Source organism: Dipodomys ordii, unplaced genomic scaffold (assembly GCF_000151885.1).
Source record: "Dipodomys ordii isolate 6190 unplaced genomic scaffold, Dord_2.0 Scaffold12, whole genome shotgun sequence".
In the NCBI taxonomy this organism is placed as follows: domain Eukaryota; kingdom Metazoa; phylum Chordata; class Mammalia; order Rodentia; family Heteromyidae; genus Dipodomys; species Dipodomys ordii.
Genome location: NW_012267228.1, coordinates 1,955,396 through 1,978,199, shown reverse-complemented (window position 1 = coordinate 1,978,199; position 22,804 = coordinate 1,955,396). Strand labels below are relative to the sequence as shown.

Genomic DNA, 22,804 nt, shown 5'->3' with positions numbered 1-22,804 from the left:
TCCGTTGATGGTGTGTGTGCAGGCAGAGCTGTGGGGAGCATCATCAAAGCCCTGACCCCATCCCATCCCGCAAAGCCCTGCACACAGGTGCAGATCGCCAAGGGACTCCCCCCTCCCCGCCACGACCGCCTGTGTGTAACTTTCCACACACTCAGGTACATTTTAGGAGATGATCATTGCTTTTCAGTATATTTTGATGACTATCTTTAAGTCATTTTTCCTTCTAACTAAGCTATTTAGGAGGAGATAAGTCCGCAAAGCGATTCTGTAGTCAAGAGCGGCTTAGGAAAGTCGAGTTTCCAACTCGCAACAGAGATTGTTGATTCGAGGCCATGGTAACACCTGGGCCTTGGCCGCACTGTTTCAAAATGGCTCTGTGCATTCTTTGCATTCAAGCCACAGGGCCATCCCAGGGCACCGGTTATTTATTACGATCCTCCTCTTACAGGCAGGGAAGCCCGGGTCTAGAAAGGTCAGACCTTTTGCCCTTGGGACCCACCGGTGGCAGGCCTGGGGAAGAACAAGGGCGTAGCACAGGTGTGTTACACCTGGCACAATGTGTCCTCAGCACTAAAGACCCCTCGGACCCACGGTCCCCACGCCCTCTCCCAGCCAGCACTGAAGACCCCTCAGGCCCACGGTCCCCACGCCCTCTCCCAGCCAGCACTGAAGACCCCTCGGGCCCACGGTCCCCACGCCCTCTGGGACCGCAGCGGCTCCGCGTACGGGGCCGGCACAGCACACTCACTACTCATAGTCTAGACACTTTCTTTCTCGTGTTGTTTGGGTCGTGAGTCACCGTGACCAAGCAGGACTAGGGCTCACATGGGAGTGGGGACCTGTAATTTGTTTCATTCTCAGATAGAGAAGTCAAGGGAAGTGAACACCTCAAGCAGATGGCGGCCGTTGCTAGGAGCGATCTAGAGGAGGGGCTGGGGGCAGGGGGGGGGTGCTGACCGGAAGGAGGCTGTAGCACAGCCCCGGCCCTGGGCCCTGAGCCATCTCCCTTTCCCTCCACCGAGTCCTCCCCTCCGGCGCACACCTGCCGCCTCAGCCCGCCAGCCCTGGGGGCTTCACGGTGTCTGAACACCAGGAGGAAGACAAGGGACCAAGGAAAGGCCAAGAAGAGTCAAGAAGTTAAATGTCCGACTCACCCCCATCTTTATTCTGAAATACGCAAGTCAAATCACTTTAAGATCGCATCCCAGTTGATCTGCCAGCTCTAAATACTGGAGTGAATAAATAAGATCACTGGAGGCTCTTTCTGGAATAAATTGCTATGACATTATTTTAAGAGAAAGGGCAAAAAAGCAAAAAGAAAACTTGATTTTAAGCTGCTCAAGGTTTCAGAGGGCAAGCGTCTGCCAGGCCACCCCGCCGCGCGCCCACAGGAACTCAAACTGTATTTGTTTAATTGAATGAAAAACTGTTGGCAATGCCCTTTGAAATTCTGGCCTTTCAACAGACGCCTTCTCACTAAGTCAGAATTTGCTCACCAAACTGGACATCCTCAGTTGATCTAGATAGTGGCAGATTTGCCTCTGGTTAGGGTCTGGAACAAGAAACAAGACACTGAGCCAAATTCAAATAATCCACTCGCTGATTACACGAAACTGAGATCGAATTGTTCGGTGCTCTTCTTTTCTCCTTATCTTGCAAAATCAAATTAAGCACCAGTGGAAAGAAATAATTCAGAGAAGGAATAGGGGGAGGGGGGAAACCCAGAATGTTATTTCCAATGAGATTTGCTCTTTATCATCGCGGTCATATTATTCATTAGATAGTATCTATCTCTGAGCTGTTCTGCTATCTCTTGGCTGGGGCTCTAGAGACTTAAGATTTGTGTTGATAGGCACAGTTTTGCTGAAGTTTTGGCTTTCCCCAGAGGTTAGGGGTGTGAGAAGCACTGGGCTGTGGGGCTTCTCGTGGGGCTGTGTGTGGGGGCCGCTTCGGACCCACTGTACACCCTCCTTTGGCTGGTCTCTGTAGCTTTGCTCAGGCCAAGCCCCGGGGGTGGGCCCTCAGCGGAGAGAATGACCAATTACCCAGGGCCTTGGAACAAGGAAATGACTGGACTGAAGAGGCCATTCTTAAATTTTATCTCACTGTTCATTTAACCTTAACCTACCAGGGGACGCACCAGCTGCCTCCTCCCCGGCCTGTGCCTCTGGGCCAGGGAGCTACGTAAGAGTCTCCCTCCCGGCCTCCACTTCCTTCTTCTGTATCTGATTTCCTAGGGCCGTCTGCAGCTTTCTGAACAGACAACACAGTAAGCCCCGCTCTCCTCCTCCTCTTATCATCTTCACTCTCACCCCGGCTTTTCATCTTCCTGCTTAGCAGAATGAGAGCTGGGGCCTTGGGCCTCGGAACTGGTCAGGACTCCTCGTCCTTTGCAGCACTGTCAGGGTAGAAGTGGCGGTCACCATCACCTCCCCCCCCCCAAGGCGTTTGTTCAGCCGCAGCCCCTGTCTGCAGAGCCCTTCTCAGCCCCAGCGGCCGCCCCAGTGCTGGACGCTGGCCCTCCGTTTCCTGAAGGCAGTTTCATAGCTGAATGGGGCTCATGCAGTGATCACTCCGGGTGTGTCACTGTCACGTGACCCCGTGCTTGTTGATGGAAATAAACAGGATAGTTTAAAAAAGATCATAAAACCATTCTCACTGTCGTGGTTCATCATAAAACAATAAATAGAAAGGGAGAGGAAAAAAACCCTTCATGCGCTTGCCAGCTCTTCACTCCGGATCTCAGCGATGGCGGAGACCTGGCTGCGCTCTCTCCCCGTGAATGAGAAATAAAACGTTTTATTTGGCGTCTGTTGGACTTTAGACTCCAAGCACCGTCGTGTTTATGGTGGGACACTTGGAGGCACTGCCCCACCAGTGACGGGGGCCAGCGGGGGCCCTCAGCAGAGTGGCCATTCCCAAATAGGAGCTAGCCGGGCAGGAAAGCCACCTGGTGCATTTAGACATTGCAAAGAGACCTGTCTGCTCAGCAGAAGGGGTTCTCCCTCTCTTCTTGGAGCCCAAGTGAGGTGGCCTTTGCTGAGAAGAAAACCACTGGTGGGAGCCCAGAGAAAAGGGCCCACAGGAGAGGGACACGCGCGGGAGCGTGGGTGCGGAGCAGCTTCCCGTGGCTGATGGGGACGCTGGGCTCCTGGGAGCAGCCATGGTTGGAGCAGCAATAGTCAGTTCTTTCCAAGCCAATAGCACAGGTGAGGCATACGCAAACTAGTGGTGATCTTTCGAGAATAAGCACAGCATTCTGGGACAGGAGAGAGCGCTCGGTAGTAGAGCGTTTGTCCAGCATGTGCGCAGCTCTGGGTTTCATCCCTAGCACCTAATAACAACGACAACAATAACTGATACAGTTCAGGAGGAAAGTGCTTGGTTTCTTGTTTGCTTTTCCCCCTCTCCTGTGGTTGAACTCAGCCAATGCCTTTGTTTATCCACTGAATTACTGGCTGGCAAAGATGATTTTTTTTTAAGCTGTGGTTATGTGCTTGTTCACTTGAGTGTGAATAATTCTTGTTAGGCTTTCATTTGTTTGTCTTAAGTCTCTAAAACCATGTGGGGAAACAATTCCATCTGACAATCCTTCAGACTTCAGCACTCGGCTGGCGGTGCGCTATGACGGTGGACCCGCATGGAAGAGCTTTGCTCTCCGGGTGCCCATGCCTTCTTGGAAGGGAAGAAGCAGAGAAGCCGTGTGGAAAGGGTGGAAAGGCCGGGGGAGGGGGCAGGGATGGGAGCGGTGCTGGTTCTAGGTCAGGGCTTGCTCTCAAGCACCATTCCACCTCGGCAAGACTCCTCGCTTCAGCTCATCCAGACTTAGCAATGAAGCGTGATTTCTACCAATCCCACAGCTTTCGACCAGGGTGGGGTAGGAGCCACAGGGCCGGGGGTACCAAACCAGGGAGCTTGGCATTACTGGTACCTACAGGATCTGGAGAAAGAGAACTGGGGGGTGAGCAGGGGAGGAGAGGCGTCAGAAGGTTAAGGAGGAAGAAGGAAGCAGAAGGGATGGGCCCTGAGACGAATCCCACTCCTCCCAGAGATCCTGAATACCTAGACGCCGGCCATGAGGAGGACGTGCTCCCGAGCTAGCTTTGTCTCTGACAACTTTCCAGGTGAAGGTTTTCAAAGGGAACGGGTGACGCGTGTGCACGAGCGTACACACACCGAGAAATCATACAGAGCAACCTGGGCTTCATTAACCAGCCGTTCCCATTTGTCTCCTGTAGCTCACCCTTCGATTATTTGAAAGGAGCTTTAAACTTAGAGTCTTTGACCTAATCCTTTCTATAACTCAGATATTAAAATGCTGATCTCATTGGACTCCTAGAGTTCAGTGGTAGAGAACACGGTCAACCTCCACGAAGTCATGGGGCACAGTGGTGTCTTTAATAGGGAAAGAAGGGAGGGAGGGAGGGAGGGAGAGAGGAAGGGAGAGGAAAAGAGACAAGTAAGGAGGGAGGGAGGGAGGGAGGGAGAGGGAGGGGTGGGGGGAGGGAGAGAAGGTGAGAGAGAAGAAGGAGGGAAGGCACTTTTCTTGTTCTCTCTTATTTACCTCTAAGCCCATTTTGCCATCATCTATGTTTCATATAGAAGGAACGCCATAGATTTATAACGAAGTTTAATCCTCCATAGACCCTGATTACCATGCTGGCTCTGGTATGTGGAACTACTTTTTTAATCAAAGTATATCAAAATAAAATTAGATCTCATGGCTCTCTCCCAGAAAAGCTGGTCCCTCCACAGCGACCTTTGGCTTCCCTGGAGGAACGCTGTGTGTCGCTGGCCCTTTCTGCACCCATTCTTGTCTTGTCCTGCCCTTCCCGAGAGACACAGTGTCACAGCAGCACAGTGGCCGTGGGCAGCGTCCCCCTGTGCCAAAGAAGCTTAGGCCCCGAGACCCCTTTCACGGCCACAGAGCCCTGCCCTACTCGGGGAGGCCGCCCACTCTTTGGCTCCCTTCTTCATCATCTTCTTCATCATCATCATTTTTCTTAGCCAAGGCCCCTAGCAGTATGTGCACTTCAGGACCCACAAAACCTGCATCCAGCCCCGGGGTATGTTGTGCTTGTGAACACACTTGCTTTCCTGTGAGAAAGGATGCACATCTAACCTTTGGATGCTGCGTCAGCAAATATGCTCCTTGTTAGCCCCCTCTTGTTAGCAGGAGAAGTGTTTAAAAAAAAGTCAAGGCAAACTTGGAGGACGGCCCTTCCATCTCCAACGACAGCTCGCCACGCACTGCCCTGGCTTTGTAAGAGATACAGAAACTTCACCGCGGCAGCACAGAGCAGTATTGAAGGCAGCATTTAAGTATTTTTAAGGCAGAATACTGTACCAAGAGAGCCCTCCTGAGCAGGCCAGTGACCTAACCAGCAAGCTGCACCTTCTCGCTCGGTTTGGGAAACAAAAGCGTCTGGGGCAGCGGCCGGTGGCAGGGACTGTGGGCTGCCTGCGGGGGAGGGGGCGTCACCCGTGCAGAGTGACAATTGACAAAGACACCCAAAGGTGGAAAGGAAGAATCCACAGCGAAACCCACACTATCAGATGTGACTAACACAAACTCTTATCTGCTGTTCATTTGCATGCCAGATACCCAGAATTCATCGGCCAGTTCAGAACATCTTTTTTTTTTTTTCCAGAAATTCTGAAAGGTTTTCTTTTCTTCTCTTCTCCCTCCTCGGCCCCCCCCCCAACCTCAAAAAAAAGCAAAGCTGGACTGGCGTGGCATGTTGGTGAGAGGGCTGCCTTCTTTCCCTGTCCTTCACTGTTTACTGCCAGGAAATCCTGACCAACATTGATTGCCAAGGGGTTAAAGTCACATTGTTGTTAAATTGGGAGAGAAAATTAGCAGGATTTTTGTGCCCTGTGTTCAACTATCCTGGAGTTTCAAAAACAGGAACCTGGGGCTTCATACGAGGGGACAGGGGAAGCAGCGGGGAAGCGTCACGCGGGTGAGGAACGGGGCAGCGTTCCAGATAAACTGCTTACTTGGAAGTGGGAGACTGTGGTGCGTGCGCTCTGTGCCAAGAATCTGCATGGTTGAGCAGAAGCTCATCGGGACTGGGGGGCGGGCGCGGGCCTGGGAGCTGGCCTGGGTTCTGTTTGTTTACTTGTCTGTCCGTCTCCCTTCAACAATACCAGTCTTGAAAGTGAGAGAGGGATGGGATCAAAATGTACTCCAAAGCGTGCTCCAGGTAGGCTGGAAGAGCTCGGGCCACGGGCACTCCTGCCTGCGGTCCTCACGCCGGTCGTTGGGGGCTTGGTTGAAGTGCGTCTGAGGGTCGGGAAGTGTGTGCGTGCTGGGAGGCCTGCTCAGCTCTGAGAGTGTCTGTGGTTTGCTGGGCACAGTGCAGGCGTGGGGAACTGGGGGAGGACCTGGGCCTGGCCCAGTTCTCCACGTGCCAGGTTGCTCTAACCTCTCACCTCAGCCCTGCTGCCCTAACAAACGTTACTCACCCTCAGAGCACATGCGTGTGCACAGGCGTGTGTGTGTACACAGGCGTGCGTGTGTGCACAGGCACACGTCTGCACGTGCGGCCCTGCCGAGCCCACGCACATGAACACGGGGCCATGGCTCCTCAATAAAAGCAACTAGAATTTCCTCTAGAGGAGAGAAGGAAGGCCCCAGGTGTATCCACTTCCTTGAGACCTAGACAGGGTAAACGACTTTGGCCCGCAAACCAGTCAGCCGTAGGCCCAAAGCGAGAACCCACATCGCACCTACACACCTCCTTTGCCTTTGTGTGTGTGTGTGTGTATGTGCGTGTGCCAGTACCAAGGCTTGGACTCAGGGTCTTGTGAGTTCTCATAGCTGGTGCTTTACCATCTGACCCAGGCTTCCTGCCCACCTTTGTTGCTCATTCACTGGAGATAAAAGGATTCCTTGGACTTTTCTGCCCAGACTGGCTTCAAACTGTGATCCTCAGATCTCAGGCCCCTGAGTAGCTAGGATTACACAGCTAGGATTACCTGTGATTACACGTATGCAGCACACGGCTGTACACATCCTTGAATAGGGTTGACTCTTTCAGAGTATGGTATATTCGATGTGTGTGGAATATTAGCCTCTCTCTTCCAGAGTGTGGCTGTTTCTACTCAAGCAAGTGAGAGGGAGAGAACTTCACTACCAACACAATTTGTTTTTGAAAACCACCCTTTGTAAACCCGAGTAATTGGTGCATATATTTTATTGCCTGGCTGACTCATAAGGACAGTATTTAACAAATAAAAATAAGTTCAGGGTTTGGTATAATGTGGTAAAGTGCTTGTCTAGCATCCTTGAGACTCCTGGGTTCAATCCCCAGCACCACAAATAGTAATGAAAGTTCCAAACTACTTTTATTTTGTGGCTTTTTTTTGTAGTGTTTACCCACAGGCCCTTCTATGACTGCCTTTCCTGAAACAGATGGCTTTCAGAGCATTAAAAAAAGAGTTAGACATTTTCTTGGCTCAAGATCTGTAATCTGCTTTCAGGGTGACTTTTATGGTGAAGTATATTTTATGTGCACACTGCATTTCATTTGCAGTCTGAGTAGATTGAATCTAAAACTGCAAGGTGGCTTGTATGTTCGAGTGAGTCTTTTCAGTCCTTGAGTTGCTGAAATGATTATTTTCTTCACTGAAAGAAGTCTAAATGAGTGTGTTGCTGAAAGCCGAGCTCCAAACAACAGAATCTGCATTGTCTTAAAAATGACCTAGATATCTTTTAGGTAAAGGGTTAAGCATACCTGTGGAAAGAAACAGCCCAAACCAATGTGCCATATTTGGTTCTAGAATGAGAAGAATGTTCTCATGCTCGACCGTCCGTGTTCTACTTTAAAGGTGTGAGAGAGCCGAGCAAATGTGTGTAGGAGAGAAACAGATGCACCTGTGCCATTCCCAACTCAGCTGCGTTTCCCCTTTCTCCTCTGCAGCCCTACGTCATCTACGACATGAACTCCTTAATGATGGGGGAAGACAAAATCAAGTTCAAGCTCATCACCCCCCTGCAGGAGCCGAGCAAGGAGGTGGCCATCCGCATCTTCCAAGGCTCTCAGTTCCGCTCCGTGGAGGCCGTGCAGGAGATCACGGAGTACGCCAAGAGCATCCCTGGTTTTGTAAACCTTGACTTGAACGACCAAGTAACTCTGCTCAAGTACGGCGTCCACGAGATCATCTACACCATGCTGGCCTCCCTGATGAACAAGGACGGGGTGCTCATCTCCGAGGGCCAAGGCTTCATGACCAGGGAGTTCCTCAAGAGCCTGCGCAAGCCCTTCGGTGACTTTATGGAGCCCAAGTTCGAGTTTGCTGTGAAGTTCAATGCACTGGAATTAGATGACAGCGACTTGGCCATCTTCATCGCCGTCATCATCCTCAGCGGAGGTAAGCAGTCCATCCTCCGATTGTCCTGGAAGCGGGTGGGACGCAGGTGGGCTGCTGGCCATCTTTGCCTTCACGCCGCCCTAACTGGACTTCTCTAGCACAACATGCTAACAAGTATTGCCACGACCCACACAGATACCAAACATAGAACCCCGTCCGTAGGTTTCTGGCAAAGGAACGCTGGGGGAATTCTCTCCAGGCTCATTCTTCTCTCCCTCGTGGTATTCCCCCCCCCCCAACCCTGGCTGATATCTGCCCCCTTTTCATTTTTCTTTGAGCTCTTTTTCCTTTCCTTCTCCGAGAAAGCCAATGTAACCTTGAGTCCCTTGAAGTCATGATGCGGATCACTAGCTTTCCGTGGTGGTCTGTGCAGCATGGAGAAGGCACCGCTAAGCATCTGGGGTCCCATTGGGCTCCCGCCCCTCCATCAGCCCTGAACTGTGGTCCCACATCAGGAAGGGAGGTGTGTGTGTCAGCTGACCTCTGCCTCCTTACAGAGAGCCCTCCCCTCTCCCTCCTGTCTCCTCTCTCCCCCCCTCCCCCTGCCCCCAGCCAGGAATAAGCTGAATGATTTGGCAGTTTGTAGAAATGTTAACCTTGCAAGTACATGATCTAATTCACTAAGCCAGCGCCAGAAGTCAGGCTTCATACCAGCCATTACTTCCATTCGCAGCGCTCACGTGTCTAAGTAGCATCAGAGGAAGTTTTGCTCTCACCCTTGGAAACAGGATTTGAAATGGTGGGGTCTCATGTTGAAATTGACTTCTGCTGAGCTTTTGCTGTGGACTCTGCCCTGTGCCTATGTTTGTGAAAATCAGCTTGTGATGGGAGGGGAGAAGCAAGTATTGACTAGTCAAGAGCTAGCTCCATAAATAACACGGTGGGATTTAATTTCATGTTTCAATGACCGGGTCTAAGTCATACTGGTTTAGGAAAGTTAAAAATGGTGCCATTGAAATGTAGATACTGTATAAACAACTTCCTTTTAGCCATAAACTATCTTTATATTAGCCAAAAGTCCCACAGAGCGGACTGCTCTGTGTGTGTGTGTGTGTGTGTGTGTGTGTGTGTGTGTGTGTGTGTGTGTGTATTATGGTGTGGATGCTGGTTCTCAGAGTCTGGGCACTGTCCCTGAGCTTTTTGCTCAAGGCCAGTACTTTATTACTTGAACCACAACCTCACTTCTGGCTTTTTGGTGGTTAACTGGAGATAATCTCAGAAACTTCCCAGCCCAGGCTGGCTTTCAACCAGGATTCTCAGATCTCAGCCTCCTGAGGAGCTAGGATTGCAGGCAGGAGCCATGGGCGCCCAGCCATAAATGCCTTTTATCTGTACTTATAATGAAAAGAGAAAAAAAAAACCACCCTGTGAAACATTTCTAAAAAGGATTTGCCATCGACTGATTCCTACATCTTCAAAGCCAGAACCTTCCCAGCCAACGTTTGCTTTTGTAGATGAAGTCTAAACATAGACAGATAAGAAAGAACCGACTGGAGGCGTGTTTGCTCAGCTCACAGGGATGTGCGCCTCATCTTTACTCAGAGAAGCTGATGAGGCACAGGCCAGGGAAAGAGATGCCCAATCGTGGTGGCCCATCGAGAGCCATGTCCACTCGGATCTCATCAGCAGATGCTGAGATCCACAGCCTTCCCTGCGCCTCTTCCCGAGAAGCCATGATTATCCACTTCTTTTTTCTTATCCTAGAAATTCAGAAAGGGAAAACCTTCATGTATGTAAGAGGCTCTGCTCCAGAAAATGAATTTCTGCAATGCATAGCATGATTTATCTTCCATTTGCTAGGAAGTAAGTCTATGGTTGTTTGAGTGGCTTCAGGAAGTTCCTCTGAGACTCACACTGGAGCTCTACCTTGGAGAAAGCCTTTGGGATCCCAGGCTGAGGCACGGTGGCGGAGGTGGGAGCTGTGGGACAGGAGGGTGTCAGGGGCTGGGACACTCGGAATGGGGGGGTCCTTAGATTTTTAGATGAAAGTCATGATTTGAACAACTCAGTGTTTGCTGGGGAAATTGGCATCGCTCCCCTAAGATGGGTGTTGTTCAACTGCACCCCTCGAAACAACTCATTTGACCTGGCCTCAGATCTGACCTGTGTCGCTCCCCCCCACACACACACATACATACACCAGCCACCCATTAGCTCCCAAAGGCAGCTTGTTGAGAAAGATAACCTCGATCTCAAGTGCTCTCCTCTTTCTGCTCTGAGCTTTGGGTGGGGGGAGGAAGAGGGCCGCGAGGATTCGACTACAGCAAAGAACAAGAGCGCTGCACACCCTCAGCCCGGCACTGGTGACTATGGTCTGCGCACGCGCAGTGCACCCCAATGTGCTCCCCTGCCTTTATCATCACCCCCTAGGACAGAGGGGGGACTTCAGCATTTGGCTGAGGTCTAATAACTAGGGAGCCCGGAGCCAGGATGAAAGCTAGGTGTCCTCACAGCCATGGGTGCTGCCCCGTCCCCTCTGCCCTCCCTCCCCCTTCCCCCCTCCCTGCCACAGTGCTCACCCCACCGCCCTCCCACGCCCCCCCCCCAGGCCCCAGCCTGCAGGGGAGAGTCAGGGAACCACCTCCAGCAAGAGGATGTGTGCAGCTGGCGCCACGGCCTTGCGCCAGCCTCCCAGCCAGCGGGGCCCGACTCTGCCCAGCGGCCAGTGCCAAGCGCAGAGCTCAGGAAAGCTGACAAGCCCCAGGGTAGGCCGAGCGGCAGGACTCGGGGTCCCCCCCCCAAAAGTGGAGGCCAGGTCCAGCTGGAACCCTGCGGCAGGAAAGGGCTCTTCTCGTTAATTCAAAACAGTTTGGAATCCATTTCAGCTCTCCCTTAACTTCCAAGACGCGAGGGAGGAAGCTCCCTGGATTTTACAGTGTCTTTTTCGCGGCACGCGGCCATGGCCGTCTGAATGACTGAGAGGCCGCGCGTCACCGTGGCTGCCACCGACGGCCAGTTGCCATGCCCGCCCCTCTGGAGGCTGGCTCGGGCACCCATCACCGCCACAGTCCTCCTTCTTTGCTCCAGCCCCTGTCCGAGGTACTTCTGGAACGTTCTGGAAGGTGTTGGATGAGGCCACCCCCCCTCCCCCCCGAGGTCCCTGGGGGCTCAGCCATGGACCATGACCACGTCGTGGGTGCGAGGATGGGCCTGCTTGTTCACTTGCTAGAATTAAAGCAGAATGATGTCCAGAATACACGAATACATTCTTCTTGGAAGAATACTAGAAAACTCGTGATCACGGCTACCATTTGTGGGTCAGGTCACTGAGCCCCTAGATGGGGAAATCAGAAATGTATAGAGACGATGGCACCTGCCCAAGGTTGTAGAGTGACTAATTGATGAGATGCGAGTTCAGACCCAGGCGTCTGGGACTTCAAAGTCAATGCTCCGTGCCCAACACTGAGCATGCCGTGGGGGGTGGGGAGGCCTTACCTGCCCCCAGTTCAAGCCCCAGCACTGGAAAAAAAAATCAACCATTAGATTCTACCTTGCCTCTATGTGCAGTGGTTCACACCTGTAATCCCAGCTACCCAGATGGTTGAGATCTAGAGGATCCTGGTTTGATACCTGCCTGGACAGAAATGTTTGCTAGCCCCAATCTCCAAAATAACCAGCACAAAGCAGGACTGGGGGTATGATTCAAATGGTTGAGTGCCAGCCAAGCAGGCACATACCCTAAGTTCAAATCCCAATGCACCCCCAAAAATAAAAGGTTCAGGTTACGGTTCGGGTATATCGCTCATTAATCTTGTCTTCATGGACTTAACTCCTTTGGCTTTGAACTGTGCTGGGCCCGGGCCTGGTGACAAGGCCCAACGCTGCTGATGGAGTTCTTGACTCAGCCAGCCAGCACCTGGACCGAATCCAGGACACAATGGCGTTGTTTGCAGAACTCTCCATGAAAATGAGTGGTAAACTTTAAATAGCTAAGTAAACACATTGCCACTTAATCAGATACCATCTCATACCAGGTCCTGAGTAAATAAGAGGCTGCAGGAAAGGGTAGAGGTGGACACTTAGGACTGCTGACACCGTCCAGCGAGTGCGCTCATCTCGTCCTGCCTGGACAGGCCACCCAGGAGCATGGCCGTGGACACGGGGCTGGAGGGCTGCCCGCCCTCATCCTTGTCCCCTGCTCCCAGCTCTAAAATGCCAAGTGACAGTCTTCCGTGTCCCTGCTGCTGCTTCGTGCCCAGGCAGCGCGTGCTCAGCCCAGTGGCTCACGGCGGTGTCGGGGAGGCCCAGCTCAGGGACTCAGCTCACCCGGCCTGTGGCCCGGCCTCCTCAGGCATTCAAGAAGAAATCTGAAAGATTGGAAAACATAGGCAATAAGCCAGCACGTGTGTGTGTGTGTGTGTGTGTGCATGCATGCGTGTGCATGTGCGTGTGCTTGCCTGCCTGCACACACGTGCGCAGTGCCGGGGATTGAACCCAGGCCTCCTGTGTGCTGAGCACGTGCTTCTCACCCAGTTCCTGCCCAGCCCTCCCCCAGCCTGCCCCCCTCTCCTCCCCCCCCCAGCTAAATATTGAACTTCCTGCTCCACACAGTTCTGGGTGCCAGACCTCGGGCCCAGCCTCTGTGAGGCCGGTGGCTTTTTCTGACTCCTCCCGAGATACTGGGAATATGCACCGCCCTCTGACTTCTCTTGGGCAGGACAAGTGGGGTGATGGCAGGGGTGAGATGGGGGAACCCCAGCCTGAGGCGTAGGGAGGAGGAGAGTCCACAGGGCTCTGCACGGTGACTCACTCGGAATCATCTAGAAATGTCTCATTCATTCTCTATTTTTCATAACCTTGTGCGCTGGGTATGACTGGGGAGGGGTACGTGTATGAGCTCTCCACTGACACCCCAATACTAAAACCTAGAGAGCCAGGGGGGGTGACGCGCCTGGAGTCATCTGACAGATGGGGACATGTGTGTACCTCCAAAAGAGAGCGACTGCATGCGCAGGCCTTGGCCCTGACAGAGCATAGAAAGTGCCGGCTCTTCATCTCAAGGCGAGCACTCTTGAGCCGGGCGCTGGTGGCTCACGCCTGTAATCCTAGCTACTCAGGAGGCTGAGATCTGAGGATCGTGGTTCAAAGCCAGCCCGGGCAGGAGAGACCGTGAGACTCCTATCTCCAATAAACCAGCAGAAAACCAGAAGTGGTGCTGTGGCTCAAGTGGTAGAGCGCTCGCCTTGAACTGAAGAGCTGAGGGACAGCGCCCAGGCCCAGAGTTCAAGCCCTACAGCCGACCAAAAAAAAAGAAAAAGAAAGTGCTGGCTCTACCTGCCCTGGCCCCAGAAATAAAGCCGCCGCCTCCTCCCCCGGGGCTCCTCTGGGTGAGCCAGCAAACCCTGGAGTTGGGGTTCAGACACCCTAAGATGGAAAGCCATACTGCCGAGTCGCCATCCCGCGCCCTCTGACCGCTCGCTGTTCAGAGCACTTTACTGTTGGGGCTCTGGTTACACTCTGGGTGACCCCAGGCTGCCCTTCCGGAAGGGCCCCATTCGCTGGTCCCCTGCAGGTGAGGACAGAGGCCCCAGGGTGCCCACATCAGGCCTGGGCTTCCGGGAGGCAGGGCTGGGTGGCAGAGCTCTGGGATGAGCCCATGGGGATCCAGCGCCCCCCCACCCCCCCTGCGGCTCCCGAGCCCTGCGATTCGTGGATAATCACTCACACACACACACACACACACGCACACACACACACACACACGCACACATACACACCGGCCTTCCTTCACTTATCCATGCCCCTACGCCAGTGCAGTACCAGTGTGCAGCCTCTGGTGCCCGGCCTGGGACGCGGTGTTCAGCGCGAGGTAAATGCCCATTTCCGCCCTCCCTGCCAGCGCCATAGAACGGGCAGTAGCCCCAACCCCGGCTGCCAGTCAAAGGGCTGGAAATTCCACCAGGCCCTCTCCCGATCCTCCCCCCTCCTCAGTGTAAGGCCCCCCGGGAGCCGCTAATCCCTTTATCAGGCAGCACTTGAAGGGGATTAGTTGTGGATTGAGAACAAACCCACTGGGGGAGAGATACTGCTACGGGGAAGGGGGAGGAGGTGTAAAACCACTGCCTGCCCCCCACAAAGGATGCTGCCGGGCGGAGGCCCGTGGGGTGCCTGCTCCCAGACTCCGTGCCTCTGGGGCAGGGTGTGCATAGAGCTCCGTTTTCTACCCCAGGTTCCTCTCACAACTTGGCAAAGCCAGGGGAAAGAGAAGCGCTGGGAGGGGGTGCCAGGCATGGTGCCCGGCCTCTGGTTTGCCCAGTCTGGCCTAGGCCCCCTTCCCTGGGCTTTCCCCTCGGCTCCCCCTTCCCCAGCTCAGCAGAGCAGAGCTTTACCCTCTGTGGTGCCCGTCGGACCCTTCTCTTCCCACTTCCTTCCGCTTCCTCCAGCTCTAGCCCTGTTCATTTCCAGTCTGGATCTAGCCAGTTCTGGGCGTGGAAGGAGCAGGTGGGTCGGGAAAGGGGTCTGCAGGCTACAGGCCCTGAGAAAACGGAACAGCCAGGCCCTTACCCCAAGGGCCAGGACGGAGGGACACCAGCACTTCCCAGGGGCTGCGTGCCCATGGAGGGAAGGAACGGGCCGTGTCCTGGGTTGTACTTTGGGAGATGGGGTCAACTAATGTGGACCCGCCCCTGCATGCGCAGATACAAAATGATTGGCTGGGTTTGGTTTCATGGTGGTGTTCCTCTCCCACTGTCTTAGCTAAGTTCTTTATAACTATACATAGTTGTTATCAGACACAGACAGAGAACGCTTTGATTCCCGGGTGGCCATTGCCTAATAGGGGAAGTGTTGGGTGTTTACCTGAGTCACTGCGAATAACAGAGCTGTGTGCATCATGTGCATGCTCGTGCATGCTGTGTACATGCACATGCTCAAGCGTGCGCGCGCACGTGCACACACACACACACACACACACACACACCACGCATACAGAGTCTCTGCACAGCCTTGGCCGGAGCCTTGGGCCTCTCTCAGTCCTCCTCAAACCTCCCCGGGTACTTCTCAGGCCTCAGCATAGGGCAGGCTCACCCTGCTAGTGCTCCTAATAAATCCTCCTCAAGGATCAGAAAGGAGGGAGGCAAAAAATCTACAAGAGCTGAGAAAGAAAGAAAAAGCTGAAAATAAAAGAGAGCAATGAAGGGAGGAAGAGCAGCAATAGAAAGAGACACACACAGAGAGACACACACAAAGCCAAGAGAATGGAGCATGAACGGCCAATTTACTATCTCATCTCTTCACACGCATGCTCTTTAATCCTCAGGACAGCACGGGGAGTTCGATCGCTCATTCTCCTTTATGCTCACCTGTGCGGTGGCTGTTGTTCTGACGCTCCAGGGCCCTGTGCATGCTCGGCAGGCACCCTGCCTCCAAGCCACCCCCCCAGCCCCGCATTGAAGATGGAGCCTTGCCTTCCTGTTTTCTGGTCTGAAGCAGTACTCTCGCCTCAGCCTTGCGAGTAGCTGGGGCTATAGTTCCAGCCGCTGCACCACCGTGCCTAGCCAAACTCCATTTTTATTTTATTTCTTTTAATGAGAGAAAACTGAAATACAGAGACGTGAAGGGACTTGCCCAAAGCTAGCCCAGGAGTAGGTTGCCATGTTGGGATCCCAGATACCTCTGTAGACCAGTGCCACTTGCCACTGGCTGAACGTCCAAGTCACCTGGATCTTTTGCAGCTCTTGAAGGCTGGGTGATAGTGGCTCACACCTGTAATCCTTGCTACTCAGTAGGCTGAGATCTGAGGATGGCGGTTTGAAGCCAGCCTGAGCAGGAAAGCCTCAAAGACTCTTAACTCCAATTAACTACCCAAGAGCCAGAATTTGGCGCTGTGGCTCAACCTTTAGGGCACCAGCCTGGAGCAAAAGAAGCTCAGATGCAGTGCCCAGATCCTGAGTTCAAGCCCCAGGACTAGCAGGTCACACCCCAGTCTTAGGGACAGGACCCACACATGCGATTGTGTTTATTCTCCCCAGATTGTGACTATCGATCGCATGGCAGGCCCAGCTCGGTGCAACCTGCAGTCTGCAGAGAACTTGGGCGGAAGGTTCCTTCCTAGAGGAAGGCTGGGGGAAGAGCTGCTGTGGCCACACCACGGTCACTTCGGTCCCTTGCTGGCCTCACCCTCTGTCCAAAGCTCACCATGATTCTGACCATCAGATGGGGAAATCCCCCCCCTTCCCCTCCAGAGGCCCTAGCCTCTAAGAAAGTAGTAACTTTTGTGAGTACCACGGCTTTGCTTGTTTTTGTTTGGTGACTGTTGTTGTGATACAGTAAGGGGCGATACAATGAGGGAAAGGAGAGAGGAAGCTTAAAAGGAAGCTAAACTGCAATTGAGTGCTGACTGGTGGTAGCCGCTCTTCCTGCACCGTTCTCTCCAAACCTGCACTGACTTCCTTCGTGGGTTATAAGCCATCCCCGCCGCCCCGGCAAACAGACTTTCTCTTCTACACACGGTAGGTGAAGTCCGCCTCAGGTCAGGCTACATCAAGGCCAGTGGGGAAGGAGGAGAAAGGCCAGGATGGTAGCTCTCAGAGCAGAGATGAAATGAGCCCTGTTGGGTGTCCTTTCTCCCCTCTCCTTCAGGGGAGTCCGTTGTAGTGAGCTGGGAAGCCTAACGCAACCAGACGCTTGCAATGGCCTGCCTGCCCCAGTGGGCAAGTCCGGGGTGGGGAGTGGGGGCAACATTTCAGATAAGCTGGACACTCACCGCAGACCCAGATCTGGGCAAGATAGAAGCTTTGGAGACCTGCTCGGAACCAGCAGCTTGCCCTAATCAATCCCAGGGCTGCGCCAAGGAGACGGGAAAGGTTTATTTCCCAATTCTTCACAGCCAGGGGAGTCAGGAAGGAGTCATTGACTCCAGCCTCGCAGCACGCGTGAGTCAACAGGCGCCGCCCCCAGAGGGCTGCTGGGCAGCCTGGCCTTGACCTCGGCGGCTGCAGGCTCTCCTCCTACCTGGGAAAGGTGCAGGGAGAAGGTGGGCGGCCCTGCTTGCAGGGGCGTGGAGGGGGAGAGGACGCAGGGCTGCGCTGGTGTGGAGGAGCGTGGAGAGGGAAGCGGGAAGGAAGGGCAGCCCTGGAGAGACGGCCTCTGCCCTTGACCTGACACCTTTGAGGCCTGGTTTTCGGCGTTGATCTGAACTAAGCCAGTTGTTCTCAATATTGTGTATAAGCCTGTTAATACACTTTTGCAATTCAATTCCTGAGGGCACCGCCCCCCTCCTACTGCGTACTACAGGGAATACATAAATTGAACTTGGGATGCGGGATTTCGAGGTGACGGGGCCGAGGGAGCCGGTCTGTGCACGGAGTGCACTCCTGCACTCTGTGGAGCCCCGAGTGGCAGCGCCCCGATCTGGAGCTGGGGGAGGATCCTCGGCCTGTCTCCTGCACCCTCCTCCCCGGAATGCACTCCCTCACCGCCCAGGCTCCGTCGGGGGACGGTGGGAATGGTCCACAAATGATCTAACTTGTCACTGGAGAGAAAATAGCCCGAATCTGTGGCCCCGGCGTCTCAGCCCCTCAGCCAAACATCATCCATCACATCATAAACGCTCACTTGCCAAAGAGGGGGTTGAAAATCCAAACCAGATCCTCTCCCTGTTCTCCAGCGCGCTGCACCGCGGGGGCCAAGTTTCCAGCAAGCACAGTCATTGCCGTGGGGGCGTGGGGGGGTCGGAGTCTGATAAGGGAGACCTCCTAGATTTCACGTGATGGCTTTGGCAGCATTCGCCCCCCCCCATCCTGGGGCTGCTCAAAAGACAGGGTGAGGAGCAGAGGCCAGGGGAGCTGGGCACCCACTTCCCACCTGGCGGGCCTGGCCCCACCAGCACAAACTCACAGGGCCACAGACCGGCCTTTGAAATCACAAGCATGGTGTGGGGGAGGGGGGAAGGTTAAGCTAGGGACCCCAGGAATCCAGCTTTCCTTGAACCCCCAATGGGTCCTTCCTGGGAAAGGTGCCGGGCTGTGGAGCTGCAGGCCAGGCCTACACATTTTCTTTCCTTCTCATCATCTGACTTTTTTTTTTCTTTTGCTGATGATTCCAAAATTAAATGCTGAAATGTTTAAAAAAAAAAAAAAAAAGAAAGATACTTCATCTGACCCGTGGAGGTCGGGGGAGAAGCCAGAGGAGGGGGGGAGAAATCAGAGCAAATGCAATAATGAAGTTAGTTTAGGGGTGTGTGGAGCTCTGAAAATCCGCCCCCCGCCCCCGGGACCCTCCGGCTTCTCTGTGGCTCTCCTGAGCCTGGCCTCCTGACTAAAGATGACAGGCGTGTGCGCCCTGCAGTCCACCCGAGACTTCCCCGCGGCTTTGCCTCCAGGCCTGACAATTGGGCTTTTCCAGGCAGGGCGCTTGGCCAGACTAAGCTTGTCTCTCTAACTCATCCAGCCAAAGGCTTCCTCTGGGTCCCGGTGGCTCAGGACACAGCCTCTGCTCCCACGCCTGTACTAGCCAACAGGGGAGGGAGGCAGGGAGGCAGGGAGGCCGAGCCTGCGGGCTTCCATCCTGACTGCAGCTTTGCTCTCCACAAAACTCACCCTTTCCTCTGAGACTTCGTTCCTTCTCCCCACCCCGACCTTTGTGAACAGTGAGAGGACAAAGTCAGGGCTCCTCAGACTCCAGCATGGTTATGATTGGGGTGTTTATACCAGCCCTCCGTCAGAGGAAGGAGATGGGGAGGAGACGGAGAAGAGGAAGGAGCAGAGGTGGATGGAACACAGACCGAGGTTCGAAACCTTGCCTGTGGCCACCGTGCAAAAGGAAAACAGGGAAGCAGGCATCATGCAAGAGGTCACTGAGGAGCTTGGAACAGAAGTACCTCAAAACGATAGATAGACACAGAGCGCCAGCCTGGGCCGAGAAGAGCTCCCACGGATACTTAAAGTAAGGCAGAGAGAACTGTGTGGAGAAGAGGAAGGAAGGGGGAGGGAGAGCCACAGGGGGGGAGTTAATCCTTGAAGTCAAAGCAGGCCCCCCACACGCCTTCAGGAGGAAACCTAACACTCCTAACTTTACGCAGCCCCTTAAGCACCAAATCCAAAACTCTTTGCTTGTATAACTCAGATTAAAGATGAAATAACAAGACTTGTAAGAGGCTATTTAGATGGAGCAAGGAGCGATGGATTTATCAAAGCCCGGCAGGTGAAACCAGTGCTCTTCAGAGGAAAGACCTGGAGCCCCCAGTGCATGGATTTAGGAAGCTGGGCACCCCAAGCTGAAAGAGCTACCTTCCACCTTTCTGTGTTCCTGAACTAAGAATATAGGAAGGGGAAAAAAACCCTAAAACTTGTTTCTTATTTTATGTGTTTAGGAGAGTTATATAAATTGGAAGCAAAATACAATTCTCTAAAGTTGATTGATAAAATCAAAAGATCTATTTTTTAAGAAAGAAAAATAATATGACCATCAGACTTTTAAATGAGAAAACACACAATTAAAAGGCATTAAAGCCAGGTGCCAGTGGCACACGCCTGTAATCCTAACTACACAGAAGGCTGAGATCTAAGGATCACAATTTGAAGCCAGCCGAGGCAGGAAAAGTCCATGAGATTCTTCTCTCCAATTCATCACCAATAAAGCTGGACATGGAGCTGTGACTCAAGTGGTAGAGTTCTAGCCGTAAGCAAAAGGAAAAAAAAGCTCAGAGATAGCACCCAGCTCCAGGCTGGCACACACACGGAAAGCAAAGGTAGGGGCAAAAGGATTTTGAGTTCAAGACTAGCCCAGGAAAAAAACAGCAGGAACAAAAACAAAATAAACCTACCCAAAGTACACTGCATGGAATCATCACAATGAAACACCCATGTGCTATCAAAGCATACGAGTAAAAAGCTCAAAAAAGAAGTAAATAAATAAATAAAAATAACAGTGGTGGATTGCTTCCTAGTAAGTGCAAGGCCCTGGGTTCAGGCTACAGTAGCATTAAAAATAAAATATCCAGGCACTGGTGGCTCACACCTGTAATCCTAGGTACTCAGGAGGCTGAGATCTGAGGATCATGGTTCAAAGTCAGCCCAGGCAGGAAAGTCCCTGAGACTCTTATTTCCAATTAACCATCAGAAAACCGGAAGTAGCGCTGTGACTCAAGTAGTAGAGGCTCACCTTGAGCTGAAGAGCTCAGAGACAGTGCCCTGGCCCAGAGTTCAGGCCCTACAACCGACATAAAAACAAATAAATGAATAACTTTTAAAAATTTCAAAACAATATAGATAGATAGATCTCCTTAAGCTAAGGGACATAAATAATAGCTTCTTGATGATAAAAGAAAATATCATATACAACTTTATTGCAGTATAAATTACAAAAATTCCCAGGACTCAGGAGGCTGAAGAAGGATCTCAGCATTCAAGGCTGGCCTGGCCTATATAGAAAGATCTGTCCTCAAAGTGCCAAGATAAATAATTTACTACTCCAAGTTTATAGGATTTGGGGAGCCTGAATAGATCTGAATCCATGGAAAGAAAATGAGAGGTAGTGCAGGGTTTATCGCAAGGTGAGATGGTACTGCAGAGGAATTCCAAGAAACGCACAAGGAGCAGGTGGCGAGCCCGGAGAATTGGAGCAGGACCGTCCAGCTCCGGTACACACAGCTAGTTAATACTTCCACCAGCAAAAGATGCCACAGAAATAGAGCCCTCTGGACCAACAGCAGCTACAAAATAGAAAAACTCTAAATGAAATATTAACAAATGAGTACCAGGGTACCAGGAAACCGACGGCTACACCTCACTCTGCTAGGTTTTAAGATAAAGCCGTATCTCTTCAGATACCCTATCTCTCTCATGAGAGAAATGTTAAAAGCCTTTGATAAAATTCAACCAACAACTCCTCTCTAAAACAAATTGAAAACATTAGAATTCTTGGAAAGCCAAGAGTGAACCCTATTTACCATAATCTCTAGCAAACAGCGGTACTGGGGGTAAACAATTGGAAAGGTTTCCTTCCACAGGAGGCGTGAAACTCGTGTCACGCCAGGTGTGGTGGGACCTGCATATGTCCCAGCTACTGGGGAAGATGAGGAAAGAGGATCGGGGAGGATCCCTGGAGCCCAGCAGTTCAGAGCCAGAGAGCCTGAACAACGCCGTGTGTGTGTTTATGCATGTATGCGTGTGCGCGTGCACCCATGAATGCTTGCATGCATGTGTAGAGATCGGTGAACACTACCTGCAGCCTCACCACTTAGAAGAAATCGCTATTAACATGTTGGCTGGGACAGGAGTCCTTCCAAACCATAGCAGTCTTTAAAAACTACTTTATTGTATTGAAAGTGCAATATTCTATATTGAGAGAGAAAAAAAAAAAGACAAAGCCATTTTTAAAAAAAGCATCTTTGCCAGTTCATCCCACCGATGAGCTGGAGTTGGAGGTAGACTCGCCGAGGACAGGCTGGCCCTGGAGTGTGGAGCACCAGCCACACAGGCTCAGGCCCGGAGGGAGCACTGAGACTCTTGCCTTCAGTTCTATCCCCCAACTTTTTACCTGTTTGTGGCTCTCACCTCACTTCCTCACTGTGTTTGTGAAGCAGAGCAGAGGGCAGGTATAGCCGAGTGGTATCGGCCTGCCTGCGCCCAGCAGGTGCAAAGGCCCTGGGCGCCACACACAAAAACCCCCGCAGGTGCTGCCCAGGCCCACAGAGCACCCGACTGACCCTCCTGTTGTGGTTTCCGATTTCCCCCCAGACCGGCCGGGCCTGCTGAATGTGAAGCCTATCGAGGACATCCAGGACAGCCTGCTGCAGGCGCTGGAGCTGCAGCTGAAGCTGAACCACCCCGAGTCCTCCCAGCTGTTTGCCAAGCTGCTGCAGAAAATGACGGACCTCAGACAGATCGTCACGGAGCACGTGCAGCTGCTGCACGTCATCAAGAAGACGGAGACGGACATGAGCCTCCACCCACTGCTGCAGGAGATCTACAAGGACCTGTACTAGCCGCAGGAGGCTGGGCTGGGCAACGCCGCCCACTTCCACTTGCACTATTATCTCCAGCCAAAACAAATCCAACACCTAAGAAATTTACTGTGAACAAAAGCATTAAAAAAAAGCGGAAGGTTTTAGAATATGATCTATTTTATGCATATTGTTTATAAAGATACCTTTACAATTTACTTTTAATATTAAAAATTACCATGCTATGAAACTGAGGAGAGTCTTGGAAGGCTGTGTCTGGTGTGTTCTCCCCCCCAACCCCCCACCCCTCATCCTGCCCTCCCCAGAGGCTTCTTTTGGTCCCTTCCTCCCTTCTTTCTTGGCCATTTAAAAAAATATGAATGGAAGCCGGGCGATGGTGGCTCACGCCTGTCATCCTAGCTACTCAGGAGACTGAGACCTGAGGATCGCGGTTCAAAGCCAACCTGGGCAAGAAACTCCGTGAGACTCTGATCTCCAATAAACCACTCCGAAAACCAGAAGTGGTGCAGTGGCTCAAGCGCT

At 52.6% G+C, this 22,804-nt stretch overlaps 1 protein-coding gene across 2 annotated transcripts in view; it reads left to right on the top strand.

Annotated features, from left to right (window-relative positions):
- Pparg (peroxisome proliferator-activated receptor gamma) overlaps nucleotides 1-22,511 on the top strand; it is an 86,901-nt gene extending 64,390 nt beyond the window's left edge. For both annotated transcript variants that reach the window (XM_013010376.1, XM_013010378.1), the window contains exons 6-7: nucleotides 7,926-8,376; nucleotides 22,056-22,511. In XM_013010376.1, coding sequence (XP_012865830.1) covers nucleotides 7,926-8,376; nucleotides 22,056-22,303 — 699 coding nt within the window. In that variant the 3' untranslated portion in view covers nucleotides 22,304-22,511. The remainder of the gene's footprint in view (nucleotides 1-7,925; nucleotides 8,377-22,055) is intronic.
- Nucleotides 22,512-22,804: the final 293 nt, after the last annotated feature.